The sequence below is a fragment of the Panthera uncia genome (assembly GCF_023721935.1).
Source record: "Panthera uncia isolate 11264 chromosome A1 unlocalized genomic scaffold, Puncia_PCG_1.0 HiC_scaffold_17, whole genome shotgun sequence".
NCBI classification, from domain to species: domain Eukaryota; kingdom Metazoa; phylum Chordata; class Mammalia; order Carnivora; family Felidae; genus Panthera; species Panthera uncia.
The window spans coordinates 43,293,179-43,319,091 of record NW_026057577.1 but is presented as its reverse complement, the minus strand read 5'-3'; the positions used below and the strand labels follow the sequence as shown (position 1 = coordinate 43,319,091).

Here is a 25,913-nt window from a genome sequence, read left to right as displayed (position 1 = left end):
ACAGAATAAAAAGTCCAGAAGTAAAGCTGTGCATATATGGTCAATTAATTTCTGACAGGGAAGCCAAGAAAATATAATGCGGAAGGGGTGACCTCATCAATAAATGTTGTTGGGAAGTGGATAGCCACATGAAAAAGAATGAAAGTGGATCCCTATCATATATCACTCACAAAAATTAACCTGAAATGGATTAAAGACTTAAATATGAGACTTGAAACTATTAAAAAAAAAAAAAAACTAGAAGAAAATAGGGGAAAAACTCCTTAACATTGATCTTGTTGAGGATTTTTTTGGATATGACACCAAAAGCACAGGCAGTAAAAGCAAAATTAAAATATGTGAGACATAAAAATCATGATGGTTAGTATTCTAACCCGTTTTTTTACAAAAGAGGTAGAAAATCTGAAGGTCCGAAGCCTTCAAAATAGAATACTCTGGGATTTTCCTCAGGAATGAAGGGATTTAGCTCCAAGGAGATTCACCCATTTAGGAAAGTCCTTGAATCCAACTGTATACTAACTGAAGGTAGTCAGATGAGAAACTGCTTGAATCTGCCTGAATAAGGAAAATACCACATTATTTCTCAATAATAAGGAAATGATACAAGAACTCAAAGTGACTTGCTCTTATTCATGTTAGGATGCAATATAGAATATCAGGAAACTTTTTAAAAACTGCACCTCCGTGGTTATTTTTCCCAAAATGTTATTTGACGTATTTGTAGTGCTGAATTTAAGCACATTTGACAGGCTTGAATGTTTTGTTAGTTCGTAACATCATTTTCAAAACTTTGCTCATGACAGACTGGAAAGTGCAGAGTATCTACTGTAATCTGGAAATAAGAGTTGACTCAGAGTACAGATTCCAAAATGGACAGAGTACTTCAAAGTAATAATATCTGAGAAAATTTGCATTGTATGGTGGAATCATTCTTTAACACCTCATTTAATGGATTTCAGTTACTGCCTCATGTTTAATTCTTGGTGCTTGGTAAAGGTCATTAGGCTTATAAGACATGCTCACCATTAAATGATAAGAAAAGGCTGCAGGGTGGCAGGGAGGCGCTTTTGGTTGGCTCTGTTGGTTAAGCAACCTACTTTTGATTTCGGCTCAAGTCATGAGCTCAGGGTCACGAGATTGAGCCCGGTGTTCTGTGAGAGAGATTCTCTCTCCTGCCTGCTTTGGATTCTGTGTCTCCCTCTCTCCCTCTCATTCTTTGTCTCTGTCTCTCTCTCTCAAAAATGAATAAACATTAAAAAAGAAAAAGATTCTCTCTCTCCTTCTCTCTCTGCCCCATCCTGCTCACGTGTGCACTCTCTCTCTCTCTCAATAAACAAACAAACAGATAAATGATGAGAAGGGAAATCACATTTTAGGGTACACCTAATCTACTAGTATGCAGTAGATGGGAGAAATTTTATGTGGTATTTGGACTCTCTTTTGTGTTGTTGTTGTTAAGGTTTTTTTAATTTATTTTGAGAGAGAGACAGCATACAAGCAGGGGAGGAGCAGAGGGAGGAAGAGAGAACCCCCAAAAGGCCCCACATTAATAGTGCGGGGCTCAAACCCACAAACTGTGAGATCATGACTCAAGCCAAAACCAAGAGTCGGATGCTTAACCTACTGAGCCAGTCGGCTGCCCTCTCTTTTTTTTTTTTCCCTCTTAATACTTGCATTGGTGGTGGGGTGGGGGTAGGGATAACCAACATATCAAACACATTTATTGAATAAATATAAAATTATCTTTTAAATTTATGCTATTTAAGTTAAAAAATTGAGTCAATGAAGAAAAATATCAAGTAAGGAATGATATGGATTGTGTGCCAAATTGCAAAACTTGTGGACGTCCAAATGATTGAAGTTCAGTAAATATTGTATTATGTACTGGTTTCATTCAACCAAATACATAAAGATAAATGACCCAAATGAACTTATACACCTGAGATACATTGAAATGTTGTGGTGACAATAGTCAAAGAGAAGTCTATATAATATTTTATACTTTGATACAACAGTTGAGTGTTAGAAATATTAGCAGCCTCTGGACCAAATGCGTACTCTCCAAAGCTCTTTAGACAAGAGCTGCATGGTCCTAATGTCCAGTCCTCTTAGATTCAGACATCTTTGACAGCGCGTACACTATTATATATTTGTTTGCTGACAGGAATTTGGAGGGCAATGTCATATCTGCTCCATTCAGAGAAGCTTTTCAGAGGAAAAGAGTCACAACACTCAGATTATAAATCATTATTTCAGAAATGTACATGTGAAAAACTGCCTTAGAATGGAGGAAACACTGTAATATTGAATGAATACTGTTAGTTGTTTTATTTGTCACTACCTTAAATATTATGGGTAGAAGTTCAATTAAAATTTTAAATCTCAGTGGCCTGATGATACTGTGCATCTTTCTTTCTCTGTAATGGCAACCTTGATGTACCCATCCAAGAAGCATTGAGTATTCTGATTAGTTGCATACATTGTCAGATATTCCACTTAACACTTGTTTTCCTTGGGGACAAGAATGATGTATTAGACATTATAGGATGGTTATACAGTGTTTAGGAGATACCCAATAAGTGCATTAGAATCTTCAGAGATAGATTCTTAGAATACACAGAACATTGAGCAAGGAAGGAAGGAAAAGTTTATAGGACAGCACTAACCTCTTACGTGTATGTGACAGCAAAGGGAGGGACAGTGAGCTAAGTAATCTCGCTGGGACAGAGAGCCTTCTGGGGGATGGTAAAATACAGGGCTGGATTATTTCAGCAAAGTTTAACACACAGCATTCAGACATTACATTATGTTATCGTTGTCATTTCTTGTTGAAATGGCCACCAGAGGATTTTTCATAGACCTTACTTGGAAGGGAACAGTGCTTCAGATAAATAATAGTAGTGGCTTACTTGTACTCTGTTCTTTCTTCCTTTTCCCACATTAAAATTCTGAGGCGATAAGAGACGGACCTCCTCCCATAAACCCCTTCCCCCCTCCCAAAGTGAGTAGTCTCACAAACCTTCTTTTGAACTTCTAAAAATATGTGATTGGCTAATCTGCCTTAAGGTACCAGCAATACACTAAACGTGGGACAGAGCTAAGAATGTGTCACTGTTCCTGAGCAGTCATAGGACAACTGGAAAGCTTAAGGAGGTAACTATATTGAAAGTTGTTTGTTAGCATTTTCCTTAGGAAGCCTGAGGGTCCCTGAGAGGAGACAAAATCACAACTGCACCTTAAAGTGTGACCAGGGGAGGAATTGAAGCTTTTGTTGCAGTAAGCAGCCAGAGCCCCTGGAGGGATGCCTTACTGCATTAATTTTCCAAATCCTTTGGGTGGGTCACAATTGCACTCCAACATCCTGCCTGCAAATGCTAAATAAATACCAAGTTCACGTCAGCCTAGAGAACCAACGTACTAACTAATGTAATTTGAAGAATCAGATGCTTAAATAATTTTCAGTCGCTAATTCACATGTAAAGTCACTGAAGTTGGTATATCCAGACGAATACATATTCTCTGTGCAAATGTCCAGAAGGATAGGCAGGGTGATCAAAGGGTCCTTCTCTTAGGAGTGATTCAAATCATTCTAGATTATGTCTGCTACAATAGAACAGTTTGTATTGCAGTTGTAGGAGGTGGGGCAGGGATTGGTCTTCACAATAATAGGATGTTAAGATAGTATGATAGGAGCTTCATTCCTCACTGGAGAGTGGTGAAGACTTAACAAATGCAGAGCCTTCAGTGTACAGAGATCAGTAAAATTTGCATATGATTTTCAAAAAGAAATAAGGTTTAGAAAACATTGTGCAAGGGAACAGCCTTCGTACATGTAGTCACTTGTCCAGCAGTAATATATTTGATTCTTCAGTTCAAGCATTCCAGCACGACCTGGTGCAATGATTCCTGCTGCCCTCTGTTTAATTTTCAAGAGTCAGTTTGCATCTCTACAACCAAACCCAAAGCGTGACATTTCATTAAAAAGGCTCGAAATAACAACTGCTAAGCCTTCAATTTCTCTCAACTTTGGTTCTGATGAGAGTGTTTAGTTTCAGTGTGAGACTTTGGGAAAATCACTTTTTTTTTTTGAAGGGGAGAGAGACAAACAACTCATTTGCAAAGGGGTGTGTTCCTTATAAAGGTGGTCAGGGAATCTTACCCTGAATAACACAGACGCCTCATTTCCCAGAGAAGGAAATTGTTTTATAAGTTTTGAGAGGTCTGTTGGCTTGGTAGGTTTACAGTTCTGGTCCCTGGCGCTCGTCTGTCTGCCCCTTAGCTTTGTAAGTTTAAGCAATTGACGCGGCAGGGCTGGGTGCTTTTTTTTTTCCTCTCTCACTTCCCTGCGATGTTTTGAACTGCCTTCCTACAGACGTCATACAGCCCTTGAGGAATAGTTTCTGCCTGGAGAGATTGAATGATAGTTCTCATTCACAAAGGCTTGGAGTCAGATTCTAAGCAGGGGATACAGCGGAAATTACATTCACAGGTAAAAGCACTGGGCCCTACTGAAGTGCGGAGGGCTCCTTTCTCTGGCTGGCTTCTTGGCTGCCCCAGAAGAGAGTTTGCCTGTGGTCGCCCTGAAATGGAACTTCCCTGACAGCTCTCTTGTGTTACAGTACCTCGCAGTCTGTTTCTTTCCCTTTCACTCTACCTGAGTACTTTGCGAGTGTTGGAAATCTTTAAACCTGTTATGAGAGATTTGCAGAAAAGACAAAGACAAGTGGCTCTTTCACTGTGTTGGTTTCCCTTGTGACCAGATGAAGAAGAATAGATTCAAAATTCAGTTCCTCCGTTGGCAATGCAAAACATAAAAGAAACTGTTCACTTCCAAACAGCCTGGTGCTGGAGTAAATTCAGCATGAAAGAGGAAAGAGCTCCTGTGTCTTAGAAGCTTCCTTATGTGCTGGACTGGGGGCCTCAGCTGGATTCCGGGGAATTTGGATTTCTTCAAGCAGCCTCCCTTGGGAATGGAATATATTTAAAATCATCTTTGTAGAAAGACAACTGAAATGTATTGATCAGAATACTTGAAGACATTTTTCCCTTTTTCCTTTTGCTTTTTTTTTCCTTCTTTCTTTTTGTTTTTTGTTTTTTTGTTTTCCTCAAAATGAGCATTATTATGAAGCCAAGATCCCGGTCTACGAGTTCCTTAAGGACTACAGAGGCAGCTTGGTAATGTGCTTTTTCTCTCATGCTTCTCCCCTTTTAAGATTGACGTAATACTTGAGTCTTTAGTAATTGCTGAGGAAGTTCAGAAGTTAGGTGTGATGTTAAGGCTTTGTAAGAAAGCATGGTATTGGTAACACTTTTATTGTCTAATTTATGCCCATTTTTTTCTGCTATAAAAACAGGGGTGCCCGCAGTTGTTGCTGTTTTGTTTTTTTTTTTTTTTTTAACTCCATGTGGACTACAGCGATTCATCTCCTGATGATTTTTAGGGAAGGAAGGAAACTTGTTGGGAGCTTAGGTGAAAGCTTGTCCTTTTTCACTGTCTGGTTTGGTCTTGTTTTCTCATCTTTCTTGCCTGCTACAAGCAGGCTGGTAGGTGACAGTACGCCATTGTCTTTAGAAGATGCCTTGGCGTTTAGAACAGATATGTTAGAGAAATTAATAATGTTATATACCTTTAATCATATGACTAACTTGAATTTAACTGAGTGGCTACATGTAAATCAAGTTGCTTATCATTCCATCATCTGTGTTTTGTTTTATTAATAATGTTCTCTGGTAATGTTTTTTGATAACTTTAGTGTTTTCACTCTAATGAAAAGTACCAGTTCAAGATTATAAAAATTATAAATTCAATCTAGAAGCAAATGTACAGGTAGAGATGCAGTAAAAATGACTTGCTTGATATTCATCGCTTTGTTTATCTAACACAACAATAGAACAAATATTTGATTCAAAAAAGTATCTTAAGTTCAATTTATTGTGATATTTTATTCTACCATTTCCCCCAATATTGATTTGATATGCTTGTAAACAAATAGCCCTTAAGGGATAGTTTCCCAGTAAAGTGACTTCTGTGTCTAGAATAGCTATTTACAGAATACTTTTCAACGGCTAATCTTATTTTATTTATCTTAGTACTTGATTATAAATAAATAAGCTCCACTCTTTGGAATGGAAATAACTATGCCTCATATAGGGGAAATGAAAACAATAATGGAGTGCAGGGGTTTGGAGATAGGATAGAAGCAGACAGGCTAAATGTGTTACGTATTATCTAAGCAGTCAAACAAATGCAAATACTCATGATATTTGCTTAAGGAATTCAGCCCGTGTTTATGTGGTTGGGTTATCATTTGCTGTTACTGTACTAATGTTTCATAGGGGGCTAGACTCAAGAACTGTTCCTTCAGTAGTGTTTCTGTGATTTTTAAAAACTATAGATGCAGACTCTGTCTCTTATGTCACTTGTGATTCCTTATAAAAGAATATATGCAAAAAAATCTTTTTAAGTAATACAGGCAATAAGTTCCTCCTGAGTTTATTTATGGAAAATCTTGCATCTGCAAATTAATTTGTATGGTTCTTTTATGCCAAATAATGAATCCTGGGAAATACTTAGAATCTTTTTTATTAATCACCACAGCTAATATAAATCTCTGACCAAAATAAATGGGTAATCAGAATTTATAAAATATATGAATTTTATTAATTTGTGATTTCTCTCCTGGCTATTTGAAAAGCTAATCTGATACCTGAGTAAATAGTATCTAACCAACCTATTTCCCTTTTTACCTAAGCTTCCAGGAGACCTATTTTTAAAGTCAAGGTTCAATGGGCAATAATTGGTTCTTTGCGGGTGTCTGGTAACAGTGACAGTCTTTACTCCTCTGAGATTGACAGTCTGTTTTTATCCACAACTATTCTATTTTATAATTCTAAATTCTATAAGGTATTTTTCATAAATAAATAAGGTAACAAATCAAAATAAATTTTTAAAAATACTGACTTGCGGCTGTGTATATTGTTCCATGTAAGTATTTTGCATGGTGTTGGGGTCAGAATGTTTTTTATGTAAGAAATAAATGTCTCTTTATGCTAATTATTCCTAGGCTTAACAGCACAGTGGGGATGCCCCTCCAGTTATTAATCTTACATCTGACTTATTAATAACATAACTGCTTGAGTGTATCACTGTTGTCTCTAAATCTTTTGGCCTGAGGTTGTAAGTGCTGTAGTTACAGTTTTAACATTCCAATGTCCTTTTTTCACTCAAATACTATACATACCTTTATTTATATTTATCTGTAGTGAAATCTATACAGATCATCGATTAGGTATATAGAGGAAATATATGTATGTATATAGATAGATACTTAATTTTTAGAACAAACAGCATAGTTCTCCCCGCGCCTCTGCACAGGCCCCAGGGAGCTCTGTGGGACAGTGTCTTCTCCTTACCAGCTTTTCTGTTATAACTTCTCAATCATACCACCCCCCCACTCTGCACCTCCTTTCCTTTTCAGATGCCAGAGACTACTTCATCCTCTTTACAGTTGACTTCCCATAAAAGAAACCAAATGATTTACCAGTAATCCCTCTTTCACATGGTTTTATTTCATTCTGGACATCAGAATACTTTGTTCTTGGAGACCCGTCTTTTGGCTTGACCATCTTAAGTTTGCTTAGTAAATCTATTTTCTGTTCTATTGGTCCACTTTTTCCAAAACTGTCTAGTCCCCCTTGGATGCTTCCAAGCCGAATGCTATCTTTTGGAGGTTTTTGAACTGCCTTCTGCAAGAATCCAGTGCTTCAGATTACTTTTCCTTTACTTTGTTCTGTCTGTATCTCTCCAACCAGTACCAGAAAAAGCAATCCGTACTAACTTGGTGTTCACAGCCCTGTGAGATAGTCACATTTTTGAAAGAGGTTCATGGCAAACTCCTAATGATAATTTATACCTTTCGTTTTAGTCCATATACTTAAAAGAAAAGCCTTACTTATAGTTAAAATTTTATGAATTTCGAAAAAGTAAAATAAAAATAAACTTGAAATCAATTTGTTTCCTTGTAGTATAGATGTCAGAAATTTAGAATATTACATAACAAGAATAAATACGAGGTTACTTTTATTTATTGAACTGGTATTTAGTGAGTACTGAGTATGTGCCAGGTTCTAAAAGAATGTGATTATAGTATTTATCCTTTAGCACTCCTTTAAAAGTATACATGTGTGAAATCAAGAAAAACTTAATATATGTGTTTTCTTACACTCATAAAATTTTAATAAAATTAGCAAGCTCATAGACTGGGGCATTGTTTGCCTTTCTAGTTTTTTCAGTAATAATAGTCTGCCTTTAAATTCTGTCAACAATTATATATTATAATAATACTATAATATTATAGTATCTTCCCATTTATAAACCTATCCTAGAGATACTTTTCACTAGTCTAATTAAGACTTATGTAATTCAGTTTAAATGAAAAGTTATTAACCTTCCAAATATAAGTATAAAGAGATATTTGGTTTATAAAACTGGATTTTGTTCTTTCCTGCTATTGGATGTTCATTATTTGGCATATGCTTGTTTTATTTAAGATTGTTCATTATGTATGCTGGGGGAAAAAGAGACACTACTATCTAAAATATAACTGTGGGGTGTTTTTATGAAGTAAATTTTGAAACATTATTAAATATGTGAAAATTATACTCAGGATTAAGACATACAAAAAGTTTGGAAAGCTCTTCCAAAGCCTTTGATAGTGGTTGCTTATCTGTGAGGGTAAAAGTGACAGGAAGGGAGGTAACGGAATGTCATTGAACTTCATTGCATTATTGTATGAGTGTTTTCATCAAGGAAGTATTTTATCTTGATGTTTAAATATATTCAAAATATAACTACCATGTGCAGAAGCAAGCTCATAGTTTTATGTGTAAATATCTACACATCTGGTAAACAACAGTTTGCTCAATGTCCAAAACATGGGGAATAAGCATTTCAATATGGAGCAAATTCGATTATCTGAATAATGTCGCTGCTCAGATCAATAAATTATTGTGTTTTTCTATCAACTCTCTCTTCCTAAGGTAAAAATTCAGGCTGGCTGAGAATTCTTATTTTGACCTCAAGACAATGTCTTCTCCTTATCAGCTTTTCCGTTATAACGTCTCAATCACACCACCCATTGAAAAACATTGATTGGACTAAAACTACTAATTTTATAATTGAAAATAAAAAGATGTAATAATATTGATTAGTATTCTGGAAAATTCCTCATAACTCTCACTACCCCTATCTCAACTGTTTTCATTTTTTTGCTTAGCTGGTATATTTGAATCAGTTGTTGTAAATACCATTTTTGTGTTCTGCTTCATTTAACATAGTGGCATTTTTCTACTTTTCTAGTAACAATACTTGTAGCTTTCATTTTAATGAGTGTATTTTATGAATGAAAACTCTGTGGAGAATTTTATGTACAGTATCTTATTTCGTTTTCATAACCACATTGAGAGAGTTATCAATCCACACTCTGCAGAAGAGGAAATGAGACTAAAAGATAGAATAACTTGGTCAAGGACCTTTAATTGCCAGGGAAGCCTGGGATCATAACCCAAGTGGGCCTGCTCCAAAGACAGTGCTGTTTTTACTTCAGCATGTTGCCTCCCTCCACTGTCTACGTAATTATCATTTTAATGACTGTAAAATTGTGCATCTTTTGAATATATCTAAATACAGTATTGGATATTGTAGAAATAGATTGGAAGTTGTCTTTTTAAACATATGATAGCCTATGAAGTTTAGTGATGGTGATGGGTGTTGAAAATGGCTGTTTGAGAGATTACTGCAGTTATAGCCTCTAGACTAGTATATTCTCTTTTGGTAGCAAATAAGGTCATGTGTTCCCAATTACAGAAATAAAGAGCAGAAGTTCAGCATCTCCCAGTTTTGAATAGATCATCTTTCTTTGTTCTTGGAAAGCTCTGTAAGTCTTCAGCTTAGAAATAAATACTATATCTCAGACTTTGTATGAAGTTTCATACTGTTTTAAGTCAGCTTTGAAAAAGGTACAGAATCTTATTTCCTACGTGTTTAAAATTTTATTTATTTAATTATTATTATTATTTTTTTTTATTTTAGAGAGAGAGAGAGAGAGAGCATGAGTGGGGAAGAGGGGCAGAGGGAGAGAGAGAGAGGATCTTAAGCAGGCTTCATGCTCAGCACGGAGCCAAACACAGGACTGGATGCCAGGACTCTGGTATCCTGACCTGAGTTAAAATCAAGAGCTGAACACCCAACCGACTGAGCAACCCAGGCACCCCTTTCCTAACCTTTTATCGTAGAAGCTTTTATAAATGGGAAAACAAATGGAATTTGCATACTTCCTCCCTGTGCAATATACTCTGTGACTTGGCTTAGGTCGGTTCAGAGTTTTGACCATATTATAAACTTTTTTGATCCTATTATGTAAGCTTATATCACCTCTGTTATATAATAGACTTAAAGATACACAACCTTTAGAAGTTATTAAGATCCCTTGAGTACTTTTTAAGATTTTATTTTTAAATAATCTCTACACCCAATTGGGCCTCAAACTCACAACCCTGAGATCAAGAGCTGTGTGTTACACTGACTGAGCCACCAGTTGCCCCCAGGATCCCTTGAGTATCATTTAAAACATAACTAGGGAAGCACAGAGTGGATCACAGAAAGATATAATCTTTAAGGTCATAAATTATGATTCCCTGAAAAAGTCCTTTGTCCTTTGTCCAGTCTACCTCTAACTTGCTGTGTCCCTGGAGAAGCCACCTCATCCCTCTATAGGGATGTTTATTCACTGTAAATTAAAGAGGGTGAGCTAGATCCATGAATTTCAAATATGCTTTTCTCCATAGACCACTTTTTATAAATGAAATGCTAATGTACATAAGTGAGTATATATGGAAGATTTAAAATTGTATACATATTTGATATGTAGAGGTAAAATTGTTAAAACATACATATATATGAAATATATAGGTAAAAATACATAAACATACATATAACAAAATCACCACTGAATTTGCCCTTTTCCCACTATCTCAAATCCAATCCCTATTCTTGCAATACCTCTAAAAAGAGCTTTAAGGTTCCAAGGAATAGTATTTGAAAACCACTAAGCTAATGAACTACTAAGATCCTTTTTTAGTTCTATTTTCTGTAGTGTTACCCTACCACTGGAGAGTCATTTGTGTTTTTTGTATCCTTATGCATCCTAGGATAAACTTGCTGGTAATAAAACTTCCTGGGAAGTTCAAATAACAATAGTTCACATACTTCTACCTTGAAAGACTTTAAAGTTATGGGATGATTCTCATTTCTGAAAAATCACAGAAGAGTTATAATAGTTAAGATTCATTAATTTTATTTAGCATCTTCTTACTTTCTACAAACTTATTTTAGACTTGTTTTGGGTGTGATAATCATCATTGATTACATGTATGCATAGTTGACATGTCATGAATTCAGCATCGTGGTTGGTAAAGAAATGATGAATTGGTACTGAATCCTTCAGAAGAAAGATGTTTCTTTAGTTTGGATGTTTCCCAATGGGATTTTCAACCCACTTTTTCTGTCATGTCACTGGAGAATAAAGTTCAAGGTAATGTTCCCCCATGCAACACTCTTCTCAGGGACACCGCATTCTATCAGCTCCACATTAATAGAACTAGCTGTGGATGTATGTGCAGTCCACTGAGTCCTATATGTAGTTCTACTCTTTTCCTCCCTATTGATCTGGAGCACATCAGATCAGTTTTGTCCCCATTACAAAAATTTGCCTTTTAACAAAGATGAAGTTTAGCTCATCTTATTAGTCCCTTTGTCAGTCATTCCAATCACGTAGTAAATTTTGCTAAGTCAGAATGAATGAGAACATGAATGTAATCATAGATATAGAGATGGTTAGTCATGCATCCATCCAACTGTGATTAGCAAGATAGAGAAAAGTAGATTCTAAGATGAAGCGGAAGGAGCGTCTGGGTGGCTCAGTTGGTGGAGCATCTGACTCTTGATTTCAGCTTAGGTCATGTCCCAGCGTCTAGGGATAGGGCCCCACTTCAGGCTCCACATTGAATATGAATCCTGCTTAAGATTATCTCTCTCTCTACCCTCTTCCCCATTTGTGCTCTCCTTCTCTCTTAGAAAGAAAGAAAGAAAGAAAGAGAAAAAGAGAGAAAGAAAAAAGAAAAAGAACAATAAATTAAGATGAACCTGAAAAAGGAAGACTGTTAATAAAGTCTTCAAGGAGATTTTTCTTAGGGAGATATACTTGAGATCTATGTATAAATATTCTGAATAACACTGATGTTAAACATATAGAATTGTTAAAGCCTGGATAAAGGTATCAAGCATGGGACTTGCAGGTTTATTAACTACATTGGTGAAGAATGTAGTTACAAAGAAAGCACAGTCTTAATTAAAAGCCAATATAGATTTTCTTAGGAGCCCTTCCAGAGATTATCCAGCTTCTCAAGAGATAAAGCTGAGGTTTGAGATTTATTAGAAAATGGATAGTAGAAGTAAGGTACATTCTAGTCAAAAGCACCAAATCTCTCCAGGGATCAGGGGCTCCAGAAAGGACTGGGATATCACAGGGCGGAAGACAGTGAGCTTGGGCATGGTACTATTAAGTGTAATCATGTAAAGATAACTAACAAGAGGCTGTGCCTATGACTCTCAAAATACCTTGCCCTGTGGTCAGGTTTAGCATAAAATAGGAAGTTCTTTAAAAGAATGGAGAGTAGGGAGAAGCCAGAATCTATGGATACATTCTCTTAGTTATCTCGCTCTTAGCAGGGAAATTTAAACTATATGTATTTATTATTAACCTTCAGCCTTTTAAGGGAGTTGTCTCTCAGGAACGTCCTGGGGGATGGGTGACGATGTGAATTGGGGAAGCTAAGCTAAACTGCACTTCAGAATAATAGAAAAAAAAAAAATACAAGAGAAAGATTGTGGGCAAGAGGTGAGGAAGTGTGGCTAGAGAAGTTGGAGCGAAGATCAGAAAGGAGGCCAGAATGGAAGAACTGCATCCAGTTTTGAACCAAACATCCACCATGTAGCGCCATACCCCATTTAATCACACTGCCACCTTCCGGGCAAAAGCGGTAATTAATGGATTTGAATGTAGAAGATACTTTATCCCTTCATCTCAGCCTTAAAAACTTGCTCCAGAGGACAAAGGGAGTCAACTGCAAATCTTATTTTTCTACTACACATGAGGGAGAACAAGAAATTAGAAAACTAGAAACTAGGTATAGAATATATACATATCAGGATTGCACCTTCCAAAGCTTTCTTACAGAAAACAGCCCTCATATTTTACAATCCGCAGTTAGGACGTTTTATTTATATCTAGTTCTAATTTCCCTTGCTTAAAATTTAACCCGTTTCTACCTAGTAATCTGTGGATATAAGGATAGTGAGTCAAAAGATAAGTAGATTCTTTTATAAGACATTTGAAAACTGCCAGTAAGTGACCTTGTGGTCTTTTCTCATTTCATACCACACAATGTTCATTTTGAATTGTAAAGTAGATGGCACCAGTGTGACCTGCTAAAAAAAAATGTTTTATAAAACATAGTTTCAATATGTAATTGTTTTCAGGCTTCACACAGAGTGTTCCCATTGTAACTAATTCTCCTTCCTGTTTGAAATACATCCAAGATGAGGAATTCAACTCCTTGTAATTAATATGCATGGAATATTCATATATATATATATATTTCATATATATATAAATATATATATAAATATATATAAATATATATAATATATATATATATATATTTATATATATATATATATAAAATCGAGAAAAAAATAGTTCCCAACATCCATGATTTCATGCTATTGCAATGTGGCACAACATTTTCTTTGTGTCAAGGAATTTATATGACTGATATTGTTTTAGTTAGGATAAATTACAGCAGAATGTGTCAGCTTTTAACCAGTGGCATTCTAGAATGTGAATGAGCCATTGCTGTAATGCTCTCTCTGATGCTGCAGCTTTATCATGGAACAGCAGGTAACTGACCTGTACCTGGATCACCAATGAGTTAGGACAGCAGCTCCTAAGCCTGTAGTGATAGTCCAAGTAGTAGCTGTTGTAATAACTACAATATATTGAGCATCTACTGTTTGTCAGACATTGGATTTGGTGCTTTACACAATTCAGCTCATTTTGTCCTCAGAATGATCGTATGAGGTAAAAGTGAAATCACCCAGCTTGTTAATCAGGGAGCTAAAGAAAAATGTGATCTAATTCTAAATGCCAATTTGTTATTGTTGCCATTGTTGTTCTTGTTTTACTTGCTTTTCTCCACTTTCTGAACTGACTCCGTGATGCACAGTTCTGCTTCATGGTATTCCGAAAATGAGTCAGTAGGCTTTTCCCTTTTAACCTTGTGCAACTCAAGAACATCTCTGTATTTTGTCTGCCTTCTTTCTTGAGCTCTTCATATAAGCCTTAAACCATGAACCATGCAGATGTTTCAAGAAATAGAAAATGGACTTTGACACGGCTCCATTTTTTGGAGATCTAGCTAGTTCCTGAGGCATTCAGTTTATTGACTCTTCCCCTCAGTCAGACTATAAACTGCACTGCCTTCTTCCTCTCTGGCATTTGACCAGTCCGTAGAACCATAAACTCTTTGAAATGAAAGGGACCACAGAGAGTAACCTATAATCTAATTCTCCCCATCCCTGACCCCATTTTGGAAGCAGAAAAGTTTTGCTAGTCTTTAACATTTCTAGTCAAATAGGGTCAAGAAAAACTGTTAGAAACAATGTCAGTGCTTATGTGGCAAAGATTTTTATTGGAGAAATATTTTTTTTTTAAAAACTCAAAAAAGGGGGAGCTTGGGTGGCTCAGTTGGTTAAGCATCCGACTTCAGCTCAGGTCATGATCTCACAGTCTGTGAGTTTGAGCCCCATGTCGGGCTCTGTGCTGACAGCTCAGAGCCTGGAGACTGCTTTGGATTCTATGTCTCCCTCTCTCTCTGCCCCTCCCCCAGTCATGCTTTGTCTCTCTCTGTCTCTGACAAATGAATAAACCTTATTTTTTTTTTAAATAAAAAACTCATAAATGAAATTTAAAGTCAAATAGAGAATTAAAACTTTGTCTATTAGGCAAGTGTGTGAAAGCAGTGCTATTATAATTTGTATGGGACTTTAATGTAATTCTAAAGTTAGGTCTGTGAAGTTAACTTATACCATGATAATGACATCATCACTTCTCAAACAACTGGATAAGAGGATTATGCATAGAGAGGTATGGAGGTTGAGGCCCCAGCAATCCCCTGAAGGAAATTCAAAGCACTGTGTTGACCAAAGTCCTCCCTAGACAACTGAACCTGATCATTAATTTTTTTGGAAGTCACATAGTTAATTAAGTAGCTAAAATTCATGTCTTGAAATTCTGCTTTCCCAATATAGTATTTGCAGCAATAAAAATAGTGGTAATTACTATTTACTGAATGCTTACTATGTGCCAGGCACTATGTTGCGCATTTGACAGGAATTATCACATTAGGTCCTCAACATAAATCCTGTGAGGTACCCATTATTAGTATTCCTCATTTTGTAGTTGAGGAAACTGAGGCCTCATGAAGTAAACTGACTAACCCAGGATTGCAGGGAAAATAAGAGAATTTCATGGGTTCGTATACCCTTAAAAATTATAAAATATTACCTTTAGTGATAGTATATATGTAAACACATCAACTGAGTTAGTAAACCTAATGTCCTTAGCACAGTGGCTGACTCCTGTGAGTGCCTAGGAAGTGTTGGCTTGTGTAATGCATTTTTTTTTACCTTTGTTTGTAGTGTAACTTATAAAAAAAATCAAGAACTCTACATGTGAACAATGACTTAACCTATAAGGGCTCTTTTTCCATAAGGCAGCCAGCCTTCTCGGGCACATCTCAGAACTGAGCACTTATACAAAGCTAGGTATTGTGAATAAATCACACTAGCGCTGCGATTGAAAGAAGATATACTTCTATTCAGAGGGGTTAAAGCAATAAAGTACACAGAGAAGGGCGGAGTATAAGAAGTCAACTGGATGCTAAAACACCTCTGATTCTGTTGTTTAAAAATTGGTCAGAAACCTCTAGGGAATCGGTTCCAGGCAGGGGTTTAATCCGAAAGAAAGAGACAGTGCCTGAACATTATCGCCGGGTCCAACTGTGAAGACTTTCTCCATGTAACCTTCCTACTCAGGGCTGCCAGGTGGTCCAGTCTTTACAACAATGTCACTGCCTGCCTTTCCCTACCTGTCCAGACCCTATGCTCCTCCCCTCATACTCTTGGTTGTGTTGTTTCCAGATTGTTCTCTCTGTAGCCTGACTCTCATTTTCCTTACCAGGCCCCAGGCTGGGTAGGACCCCTGTTTAGTTTACCGTTTCATCCCAGCTCAGCAAAAAGGGCTTCAGCCTCCTTCTCCATTTCTAGAAAGACAACAAGCTAAAAAACGAGATCTGGTTAGATCAGTTCCTGGGGCCTAAAGTGTTACTTCAGGATGGACTCTAAAGCAGAGGGGCTAGAAATGTGAAGAATGCAGTGGCTTAGTGAGATCTGGCAATTAGATTCCAATATCTCTGGTATCTACTTATTTTTTCATGAATCCTTACCAATAATAATGTGTAAAGGCATTACTTTGTCATAATTACCAACTGCACATTGGGTTAAAAGGTGTGATTGAGGGTGCAATTAACTACCCTAGGGGAAAAAGTTGGCCCACTAAAGATGCTCTGAGTTTCTTGCTTGGAAAATTAGTCCCAATTGTTTGAGTCTTCTTGTTAAAACTGAATCTAATTGTATATGAATCAGCAAGTGTTTTCTAGGGTAATATAAAAAACAAAAGGCAAATCTGCTTTTAGTAAACGTGCTTTTAATTGAGATGTGATTGAAATTGAGAAAACCATTTTATATACATAGGTATGAAATTACACCCTTACCTAGAAATACACCTGAAATTTCTCCATAATTATAAGACACTTCTCATGTAAATAAAGAACTAGACAGTCCTCATTGTTTAAAGTCAGGATGGCTAATCTTTTTCATCCCTGGTCAGTTAGTAATAGCCATATGCAATAAAGTACTAGGAGCTGCTTTGGGGCTTGGAGAGAAAAATTGTTGCCATTAATTGGTGATATCTATTAGAGAAAAAAGGGGCATAATGTAGCTGCTTGCCATTTAAGTGGGCCTAATGACCTCATAATCATTCTTTATGTGTAAACTCTGCCATTAAATTTGCATGCAAATAAAAGTTGTAGCAAAAGCAGGGTTTATACATAGATACAAATGTGTGCTTTTTAGAAATTTTGACATGTTTTTGGTAATTTGTCACCTAGAAAGAACACACTATGTGTGAATCCTGCAAAGCATTAAAACTCTTTGTGGATATTGCAAACCAAAAATAAAAAGTAATTAGTAATTTTGGTTCTCAATGGCCACCCCTGTAATCACCGCCCAGATTGAAAATACTATATCAACAATCCTGAAGCCACCTTTGTGCCACTTTCAGCCACTGCCCACCCCCTACAAATGTAACAACTATCCTGATTTCAAAAATTGCAATATTTTCTGCTTTTGAATTTTATGTAAAAGTAACAATACAGTATGTACGATTTTGTGTCTCGGTGGTTTTTTTCTACAAAATGCTGTTTGAGTGTTTATCCCATGTTGATATATATGTAGTTCATAAATTCTCATGAACTTTTGTCTGAAGTGTAAATTCAGGGTGAAACTCAGATATGCTAATTGTTTACATCATAATTTGGTGTATAGGACTACATGAGCACTTAAAGCTGTTGTCAGTTTACAGTAATCATTTGACTACAATTTAATGTCCAAACTCTTGCTTAGATTTGCCCCCACCAAACATTTCTTACGGGAAATCTTCCTAGACCTCCCCGTTCAGAATTAAGACTCCTGTCTCTGTGTCCTCATGAAACCTGGGACATGTCTCTATTAGAGCTCTTGAAGCATTGCAGTAGTTGTCTGCTGAGTGGCCTGCTGTAGCCCCTTGGACTATGGGTGTGTTGTAGGGGAAACTGAGTTTTCTCATTTTGTACCGTTGTGCCCAGCACAGTGCCTTTGCCATCATGGGCTTTCAATATCTGTTGCAGGAAGAGAGAACAGTGAGTTGTTTGTTCTCCATTACAAAGAAATGTTACAATCTGTTTTCATTCCTAATTTTTTTTTATTTTTTTATTTTAGAGAGAGACAGAGAGTGAGGGCAAGTGGTAGAGAGGAGCAGAGGGAGAGAGAGAGTATCCTAAGCAGGCTCCACACTCAGCGTAGGGCTCAATCCCACCACCCTGGGATCATGACCTGAGCCAAAATCAAGAGTCTGATGTTCAACCAGCTGAGCCACCCAGGTGCCCCAGTTTAATTTTTTTTTTTTTTAATAAATGCCACTCTGCTTACAGATTGTACGGAGTGAGTTGTGAGATAGAGTTTACTCTCTGTGCAAGGAGTTGTAAAGTATCTGAGATGACTTTTGCTTGTCCTGTGGTTTTCACCTGTAGTTTACCATCTCCACTGGTAATTCTTATCTCAACACTTCTCTCCATCCCCTCATATTTCTCTTGTTTTAGACTCTGTGCTTCCCAGGTTTCCTCAACGTTTTCTCCTTGCCTGAATGACTCATCTCAGCATCATCAACTAGTAAGAAACAGGGCAAACAGAACATGCTAGTGTGTGTTGCACATATTAATCACTGAGGTAACATGGCCGACTTCTGTCTCTATCCGTGGGGTGGTTTTTATGTGCAACTAGGAGACCAGCTGGAGGGAGGTGCTAAGACCACCACTCCAGGCTCACTCTAGCTTCACTGTGAACATTTTGAAGCCTAACACAGCTGTCACAACTGGCAGATTCCACAGCTAAGATGCTGAGTCAAAGAGTCAAGCTTGTCCTAGTGCCCTAACAAATGGAATTGACCACTGACCTCCAAAGGCTGAGTTAGCATTCCTGCTTGTACTGTGAACACTTCCCGTTATTAGTTAGCCTTTAGCTTTATCACACTTCTAGACTTCAATAGTTTGGAATGCTAAGAAATTAAGGCCTAACCCTTAATGATAGAGGAAGTGATTTGCTTTTATTGTTGTACAAAAACATTTTCTACCACTGGATCATTTAATTTGATTCTGTAGTTTAAAATGTACAGTTCTTAAAGAAATGTTCTATTTCTGTAGCTTTTCTATTAGTTGCAAAAGTAAAGCACATTTTTCATTGTTTCATTTAACAATGTTTATTAACACAGTTTTTCCCCAGACATCCTACTGGCTGTTAGAGAGACATTGATGAAATATATAGTCCTCACCTTCATAAAATTTCCAATCTAGTGACTTTGTAAAATATTCCTATGGGGCAAAGGATTACTGCTACTATACCTGCTACTATATCTCTTGGAATATTTTTTAGTTTCATGATAAGAGGAAACATTTGTAGTTTAAGGGTGTTTCAGTTGCTCTCAGAAATCCAGTAGTGAACAGAAAAACTTAAAAATTATTCTCACTGCTTGCATTTGGGGAAAGGGGGTTGCATAATATGAAATAAGTCTAGAATACTTTATTTTCTTAGGCCAAAATATTTTCCCTGGGCTAGAGGGATATTTTCATTTTAAATAAATTGTTTATTTAATCACCTCCTAACAAGGTTGTGCCAGCCAAGTTAAATATTTAAATTTATTTTATTTAAATAAACCTTAAAACCAACACATTTCTTCTTCACTTAGTTGAATTTAGCCTTTAATTTTTCAAACTTAAAATAAACTGGGAAATTTTAATGTACACATAGAAAGAGAACATGTGAGGGGAACATCAGGAAAAATAGTTGGAAAGAAATGAATTTTAAACAAAAGTAAGTCATAGAATTAATATTTGACATAATTTAACTGACTGTCCAATGTCCGTCTTTACGGATAATCTTTAGGAGACTTTTATTTTTATAGATCTTAGTTAAATGTTATAAAATGTTTAGGGCCTTGTTTCACTAATAAGGGAAATGAACTTTTCCTTTCCCCAGATAACTGCCACTAGCTAGTTTGCCTGCTTTCGAAATAAACTCATTTTACTATTACCATGGTTGAGTTATGGTTATATTCCCGGTTATATTCCCTTATAACATCGTGTAAAATCCATGCCTTTAACTGGGTTAATCTACGCAAATGACCATTTCATCCAATGGGATCTAATAGGGGCTTTTGAAAGAACTGTCAAAGACTAGATTCCATGTTGAAAATCAGAAGGCAACGTCATTCGTGTCCCACTCCAGTTCACCATAAAGGATTTGCCCATAAAGGTTACAACTGCCATACAAGGGAACGATGGAAAACAACCTGTTTGCCAATGTCAGATTATTATCAGACTTTAACGATGAGCTACATTATTACATGATTCTCAGCCATACATCTGGACTACAAGCATTTCTGTGCAGTTATAACAGCTCTGGTCCTATGCTACTACTTGTGAAGTCAGTCTAACTTCAGAACCCACCCCATTTAGTATACCCCGTCTCTTCTGTACAAACTGTGGTCAATTCCATAAAGAACTTGTATGGACTTTAGCCAGTAGTCAGAAAAAGTGTGATATTTGGTTTATAAACTTTGTTTATGAGACTTTAGTAAATTTTAAGGTAATTTCACACTTGAATCACCTCCTTCTTCCACCTATGTATCCTTGGTCATCCCTTCTTTTTTTTATTTTTTTAAGTTTATTTATTTTTGACACAGAGAGAGCAAGCGAGCATGAGCTAGGGAGGGGCAGAGAGAGAGGGAGACATAGAATCAGAAGCAGGCTTCAGGCTCCAAGCTGTCAGCATAGAGCCTGACGTGGGGCTTGAACTCACAAACCATGAGAACATGATCTGGGCCGAAGTTGGATGCTTAACCCACTGAGCCACCCAGGCTCCCCAGTCATCCCTTCTTAAATAACTAGATTTTGAAGTTTTGTTTGTGTATTTTTCTTTTTCCACTTCTGGTTTGTCTAGATGGTGATTATACTTTCTTTATAAAATGCTGGTAATTTAATGTGTAATTCTTTTAAAATCCTCACATGTAATTTTCTAGTAAAAAAATGCTTGAATTTCCAATACACAAATAAATTTTAGATAATTTACTTCAATAAACTGGATAATTTGTTCAAAGCATCAAACACATTTGCTTCCATAATTCATGCCATTTGTGTATTAGTGAATGTATACATAAGAGATACAGAAAGAATACAGAATACAGACCTACACACGCAAACTTGGGCTTCCCAAAATATTTTAAATTAAAGTACCAAATTCCCTTGGTGCCAATCGCTCTAGGCGTTTTCACTCAGTCACTTCCTAAATATTGCATAGGGATAAACTACTCTGTAAATTTCAATTCACATAAAGTAGATTTAATTGAATACCAAATGAATGCCGTATTGTCTTCTCAAATATTTCTAAATAAAAAGTTGCTTTAAAGTCTTCCTTGACTTTCTATATTCATTAGTGCCCAAACTTAGAATGTGAATCTATTTGAAGAGAAAAAAAGAAAAAAAAAATTACTCTCAGGACAATCTTTTTTTTTTTTAAATCGTATTTTTTTTTTAACGTTTATTTATTTTTGAGACAGAGAGAGACAGAGCATGAATGGGAGAGGGTCAGAGAGAGGGAGACACAGAATCGGAAGCAGGCTCCAGGCTCTGAGCCATCAGCCCAGAGCCCGACGCGGGGCTCGAACTCACGGACCACGAGATCGTGACCTGAGTCGAAGTCAGACGCTTAACCGACTGAGCCACCCAGGCGCCCCGTCAGGATAATCTTTTTAAATGCGTGACAATCTGTTTTGGCTATGATAGAATAGATTCATGTAGTCAGGAGAAAAGTCTGTGCCTTGTGTATCAACTCAGGTTGGAACTTGCAATTTCTTAAAACATTTGGTGGGAAAGGGAGTTAAATCCATGAAAACTTGTATAGAGTTTGGTCTCAATCCTAGCTATTTCTGATTTAGTATAACATCCTGAATAAATTAATTCATGCTACTGGAGAGAAGGAAATATTCCCTGTAATATAGACGTTCTGACTAAGGGAAGTAAAAGTTAGAAAATAAGGCCTGGTTTCCTCAGAATAATTCTGGTGACTTAAAAGATATTTGGGGAAGGTCTGAGTAGGTCTGAGTTGCTTTTACTGGTAGGTGGGTAGGTGGAAATTATGCTACATATACAGATATTTAGTCTGGAATCTTTAATGGAAAGTGAGTTCTTTTTTCTCAGTTATCTAAGAAACCCTGTAAGCATTTTACAGACAGAAATAAAAAGCGCTTTGAAAGTTTGGCGTCACATGTTTAATCTTCCTGTGCCAGAAATAGACCAGATGGCCCTGTCTTGGAATAGCTTTATAGATACTCTGTTTTGTTGCATGGGTAGTTTTAATCTTTGATATCATTTGGATATCAAACTTTATCTGCTTGACTGCATTCAAAGTATCTCTATCTCTTTAGGCCCTGACATATGACAGCATATGACAGCCTAGAGCTGAGCTAATGAAATTCAAAGGCTGCTTGGAATTGCTGACATAATTACTGAAGAAATTGGGTAGCTCCTGAAGCCAGTGGACTTCAAAATTAGGGTCTACCACTTACAAACTGGTTTGATTCTGGACAAGGGGTTAAAACTACCCATGGAGTTCCTGTGAAGGTTCAATGGAAGAATACATGGAAAGTGCTCACCGGGAACATCTGGGTAGCTCAGTGGGTTAAGGGTGTGCCTCTTGATTTTGCCTCGGGTCATGATCTCTCTCGGTTCATGAGTTCAAGCCCCTCATTGAGCTCTGCGTTGGCATGCTGAGCTTGCTTGGGATTCTCTCACTCTCTCCCTCTCTTCCCCTCCCCTACCCACACTTCTCTGTCTCTCTCAAATAAATAAACTTAAAAATTTATTTAAAAAAAAAGGAAAATGCTCACCTGGCACAATGCTGGTTTCACAGCAAGCTGAATAAATAAATATTAACCACTTTATTATTATCAGAAGGCAAAAAACTCCTATTAATGTTTTCTTGTTTATGTTTTTATAACATAAAGTTGTTAGTTCTGACACAAGTTATGCTTTGATACAGTGTACTATTTGAGGATATAAGGATTTTAGCTGTTTAGAAAATGGTATATGATATGACATATACATGATTTTCACATCAGAATGTTCACGAGTGCAATGATAATGGAAATTTTACTGAGAAAATGTCGTGACAGCTCTAGGTAAAACCTAATTATTCTTTAAGTTGAAGATTAATATGCATAAATCTGAATCTAAACTTATTATTCTATTAAATAAATTCACAAGAATATGGAAGAAATTAACCTCACTGCTAGCTAAATCTAGACTAGAAGCTTCTTTGATACAGCCTTTTTAAAATATATATTATTTTCTTTATTCATTCTTTAATATACATAAATGATTTCTATTTTAATAGTAGCCTATAATGAGGCCTTAAGAAGATAGAGATAGAGTTTTTTTGGAAGTAGTTCAACCAGGCTTTTTATTTAGGATAATTTTCTGTTGTTTTTCATAGAGTAGTTTCAGTGTATTTCTATAAAGACAAATATATAGTCTCTTGTATGTTCTAGGTACTGGAGATATGATAGTGCCTCCTTCCTTCCCTTCATAGAGCTTACTAAGCAAAAATAATTAAACAGACTGTTTCCAATATTACAAGTGCAGTGAAGACAATACCCAAAAGACTGGTTAATGAGGGGTGTGTGTGTGTGTGTGTGTGTGTGTGTGTGTGTGTGTGTGTTGGAGATGTGCTTTTGTTAAGGTGGTCAGGGAAGCTGAGAACTAAAGGAACTAGCAGAGCAAAATTGGGTAGAAGATGATTACAATGTAAAATCCTTGAATATCTAGTAGGTATGAAGAGCAGAAAGAAGGCCATCTTTTTCAATCCTTTAAAAAAAGGAAAGAAATGAGAAAATGCCCTCTAAAGACCTTGAATTTATATGGTATTCACATTCACATTTGCTGTGAAAATCTGGAAATGTCAGAATCATGGGTTCCCTGCTGTCAATCCTCAGTGTTGATCTTTGTCTGGGTTGTTTTCTTTGTGTATCTGACCCTTACCTCTGGTGCTAGAATGTGTTCCTGCAAGCCCTGGTAGGCCAAAGTCAGAGAAAGTGAACTTGACCTAGGGATAGAAGGAAAGACTTCTAGAGTACAAATGCCCTCACAATGCTTTGTTGTAAATCTCTCCTCTTTATGCAAAGTGTGAGGATCTCCTGGGATTTGTTTTGCTAGATTTGAATGGTGTTTTTTATTAGGCCCTCTATTTTCCAATGCTTCTTTCAGCCAAGGAAATGAAAGAACTTCCAGAAATGGGTAAGAACTATTTAGGAATGTGACCAGTTAAAAACAAAACAAAGCAAAACAAAAACAAACAAACAAATAAAAGAACAACAACAATAAAAGTAGCATCTATATTTCTTCATGGTAAATATACCTTAACTTTAGATAGCAAGTTTCCCATGAAGCAATCCGTATTGAATTGTCCTTTGCTATGAGTACATGGATTTCAGTGTCCTGATGCTATGGGCTAAATTTAGTTAAGGTTTGAGTTCAAAATGTAATTGGTTAGTAGATACATGTGTGTACAAAAAAACGATTATATGAGCTAGCTGGTGTAATCTTCCCAAAGCATATATTGACCTTCAGCTGGTAGTAAGGTATGCTCACTATGACACAATAAATAGCACAAAAGACAGAAGTTCTAATTGAGAAGACTGCTCACAACATATGTAGTGTTCTTTTCTCTGGCCACCTGTAAGCAGTTCATGAATGGATTCTATTAGCTTCAAAGAACAAATATACTCTGGGCTGTATTAACCAAAGCCCATCACCGGTTATCTCCACCGCCATAATTCTGTGCTCATAATCCAAGTTCTCAAGTACTTTCTGGATCATAAAACAACAAAATAATGGCAAAATCGATAATAACAACAAAAATAAGTAACACAAGGTTTTAGTGTGAAATAGATTGCATTCTAATTCTTCTGACTTCCTAACATTCATTATAGATGGGTGGGTGGATGGATAAATAGATAGATACAGAGAAATATATGCACATATACATGCACACTATATATTCTGTCAACCGTAGCATATTTTTAGGTAATGCTTAGCATTCATTGACCATAGAAAATAACAGTTTCCTCTGCCCAGATATGTCTCTTTAAGCAGAGATGATAATGCAGCTAAATAGAACTACTTAGAAACAACTCCAAAATGAGCCAGAGACAGTAGAAAGAAAGAATGCTTCTAAACATAGTCCTGTGTTCCATGAACTCAGTAATATCACTTTATACCATCTAAACTTCACACAATTAAATTTTACCAAGTTTACTGTTGTCCTGATGCTTTCCATTTCTTTTGATGACAGTTTTGCCTTCTTGGACTCCAAGTAGTCTAACTGGGGCTTATCAGTTGATATTTATCTTAATTAAAACAGATTTTTTTCATCCTTTTGCTCTGAGCCTCCTACTTTGAGTCTGAAAGGTCACTTTAAATGTGCACATTATGTGGGAAACCACATAATGAATTCATGCCGTATTAAAAGGAGGGTTCTTTTTCTCAAGTTTCTGAGCTTATGTTGAATAAACCACTTGGTTTTGTCTGAATTTTTTAAAAAGGAGCTTATTGTGCTGTTTCTTTAATGCACTCACAACACTAAGTGAGAAAATCCTAAATTTTCATTTAATCTTTTTTCAGAAAAATGCGTTTTGCTCAGTAATTGCAATTAAACTCTGTGGGAGTGTAACAGCTGCTACAACTGTAACAAATTTAAGGGGTATTCTTTGGTTGCATTACTTTAAAGATTTCTTATATTGTCTATCTTTAATCTAGCAACTCTACTTTTTAGTATTTGCTTATATGCCTGTGTGTAGGTAAAAAAAATA

At 36.4% G+C, this 25,913-nt stretch overlaps 1 protein-coding gene across 3 annotated transcripts in view; it reads left to right on the top strand.

Annotated features, from left to right (window-relative positions):
* Positions 1 to 25,913, top strand: part of PDE4D (phosphodiesterase 4D) — a 585,222-nt gene that overhangs the window by 305,752 nt on the left and 253,557 nt on the right. Inside the window, exon 1 of one of the 3 annotated variants that reach the window (XM_049648544.1) lies at positions 4,769 to 5,175. The exons of the other annotated variants lie outside the window; for them this stretch is intronic. Coding sequence (XP_049504501.1) covers positions 5,111 to 5,175 — 65 coding nt within the window. The 5' untranslated portion in view covers positions 4,769 to 5,110. Of the gene's footprint in view, positions 1 to 4,768; positions 5,176 to 25,913 lie in introns of those variants that run through there. 3 annotated transcript variants of the gene reach the window in all.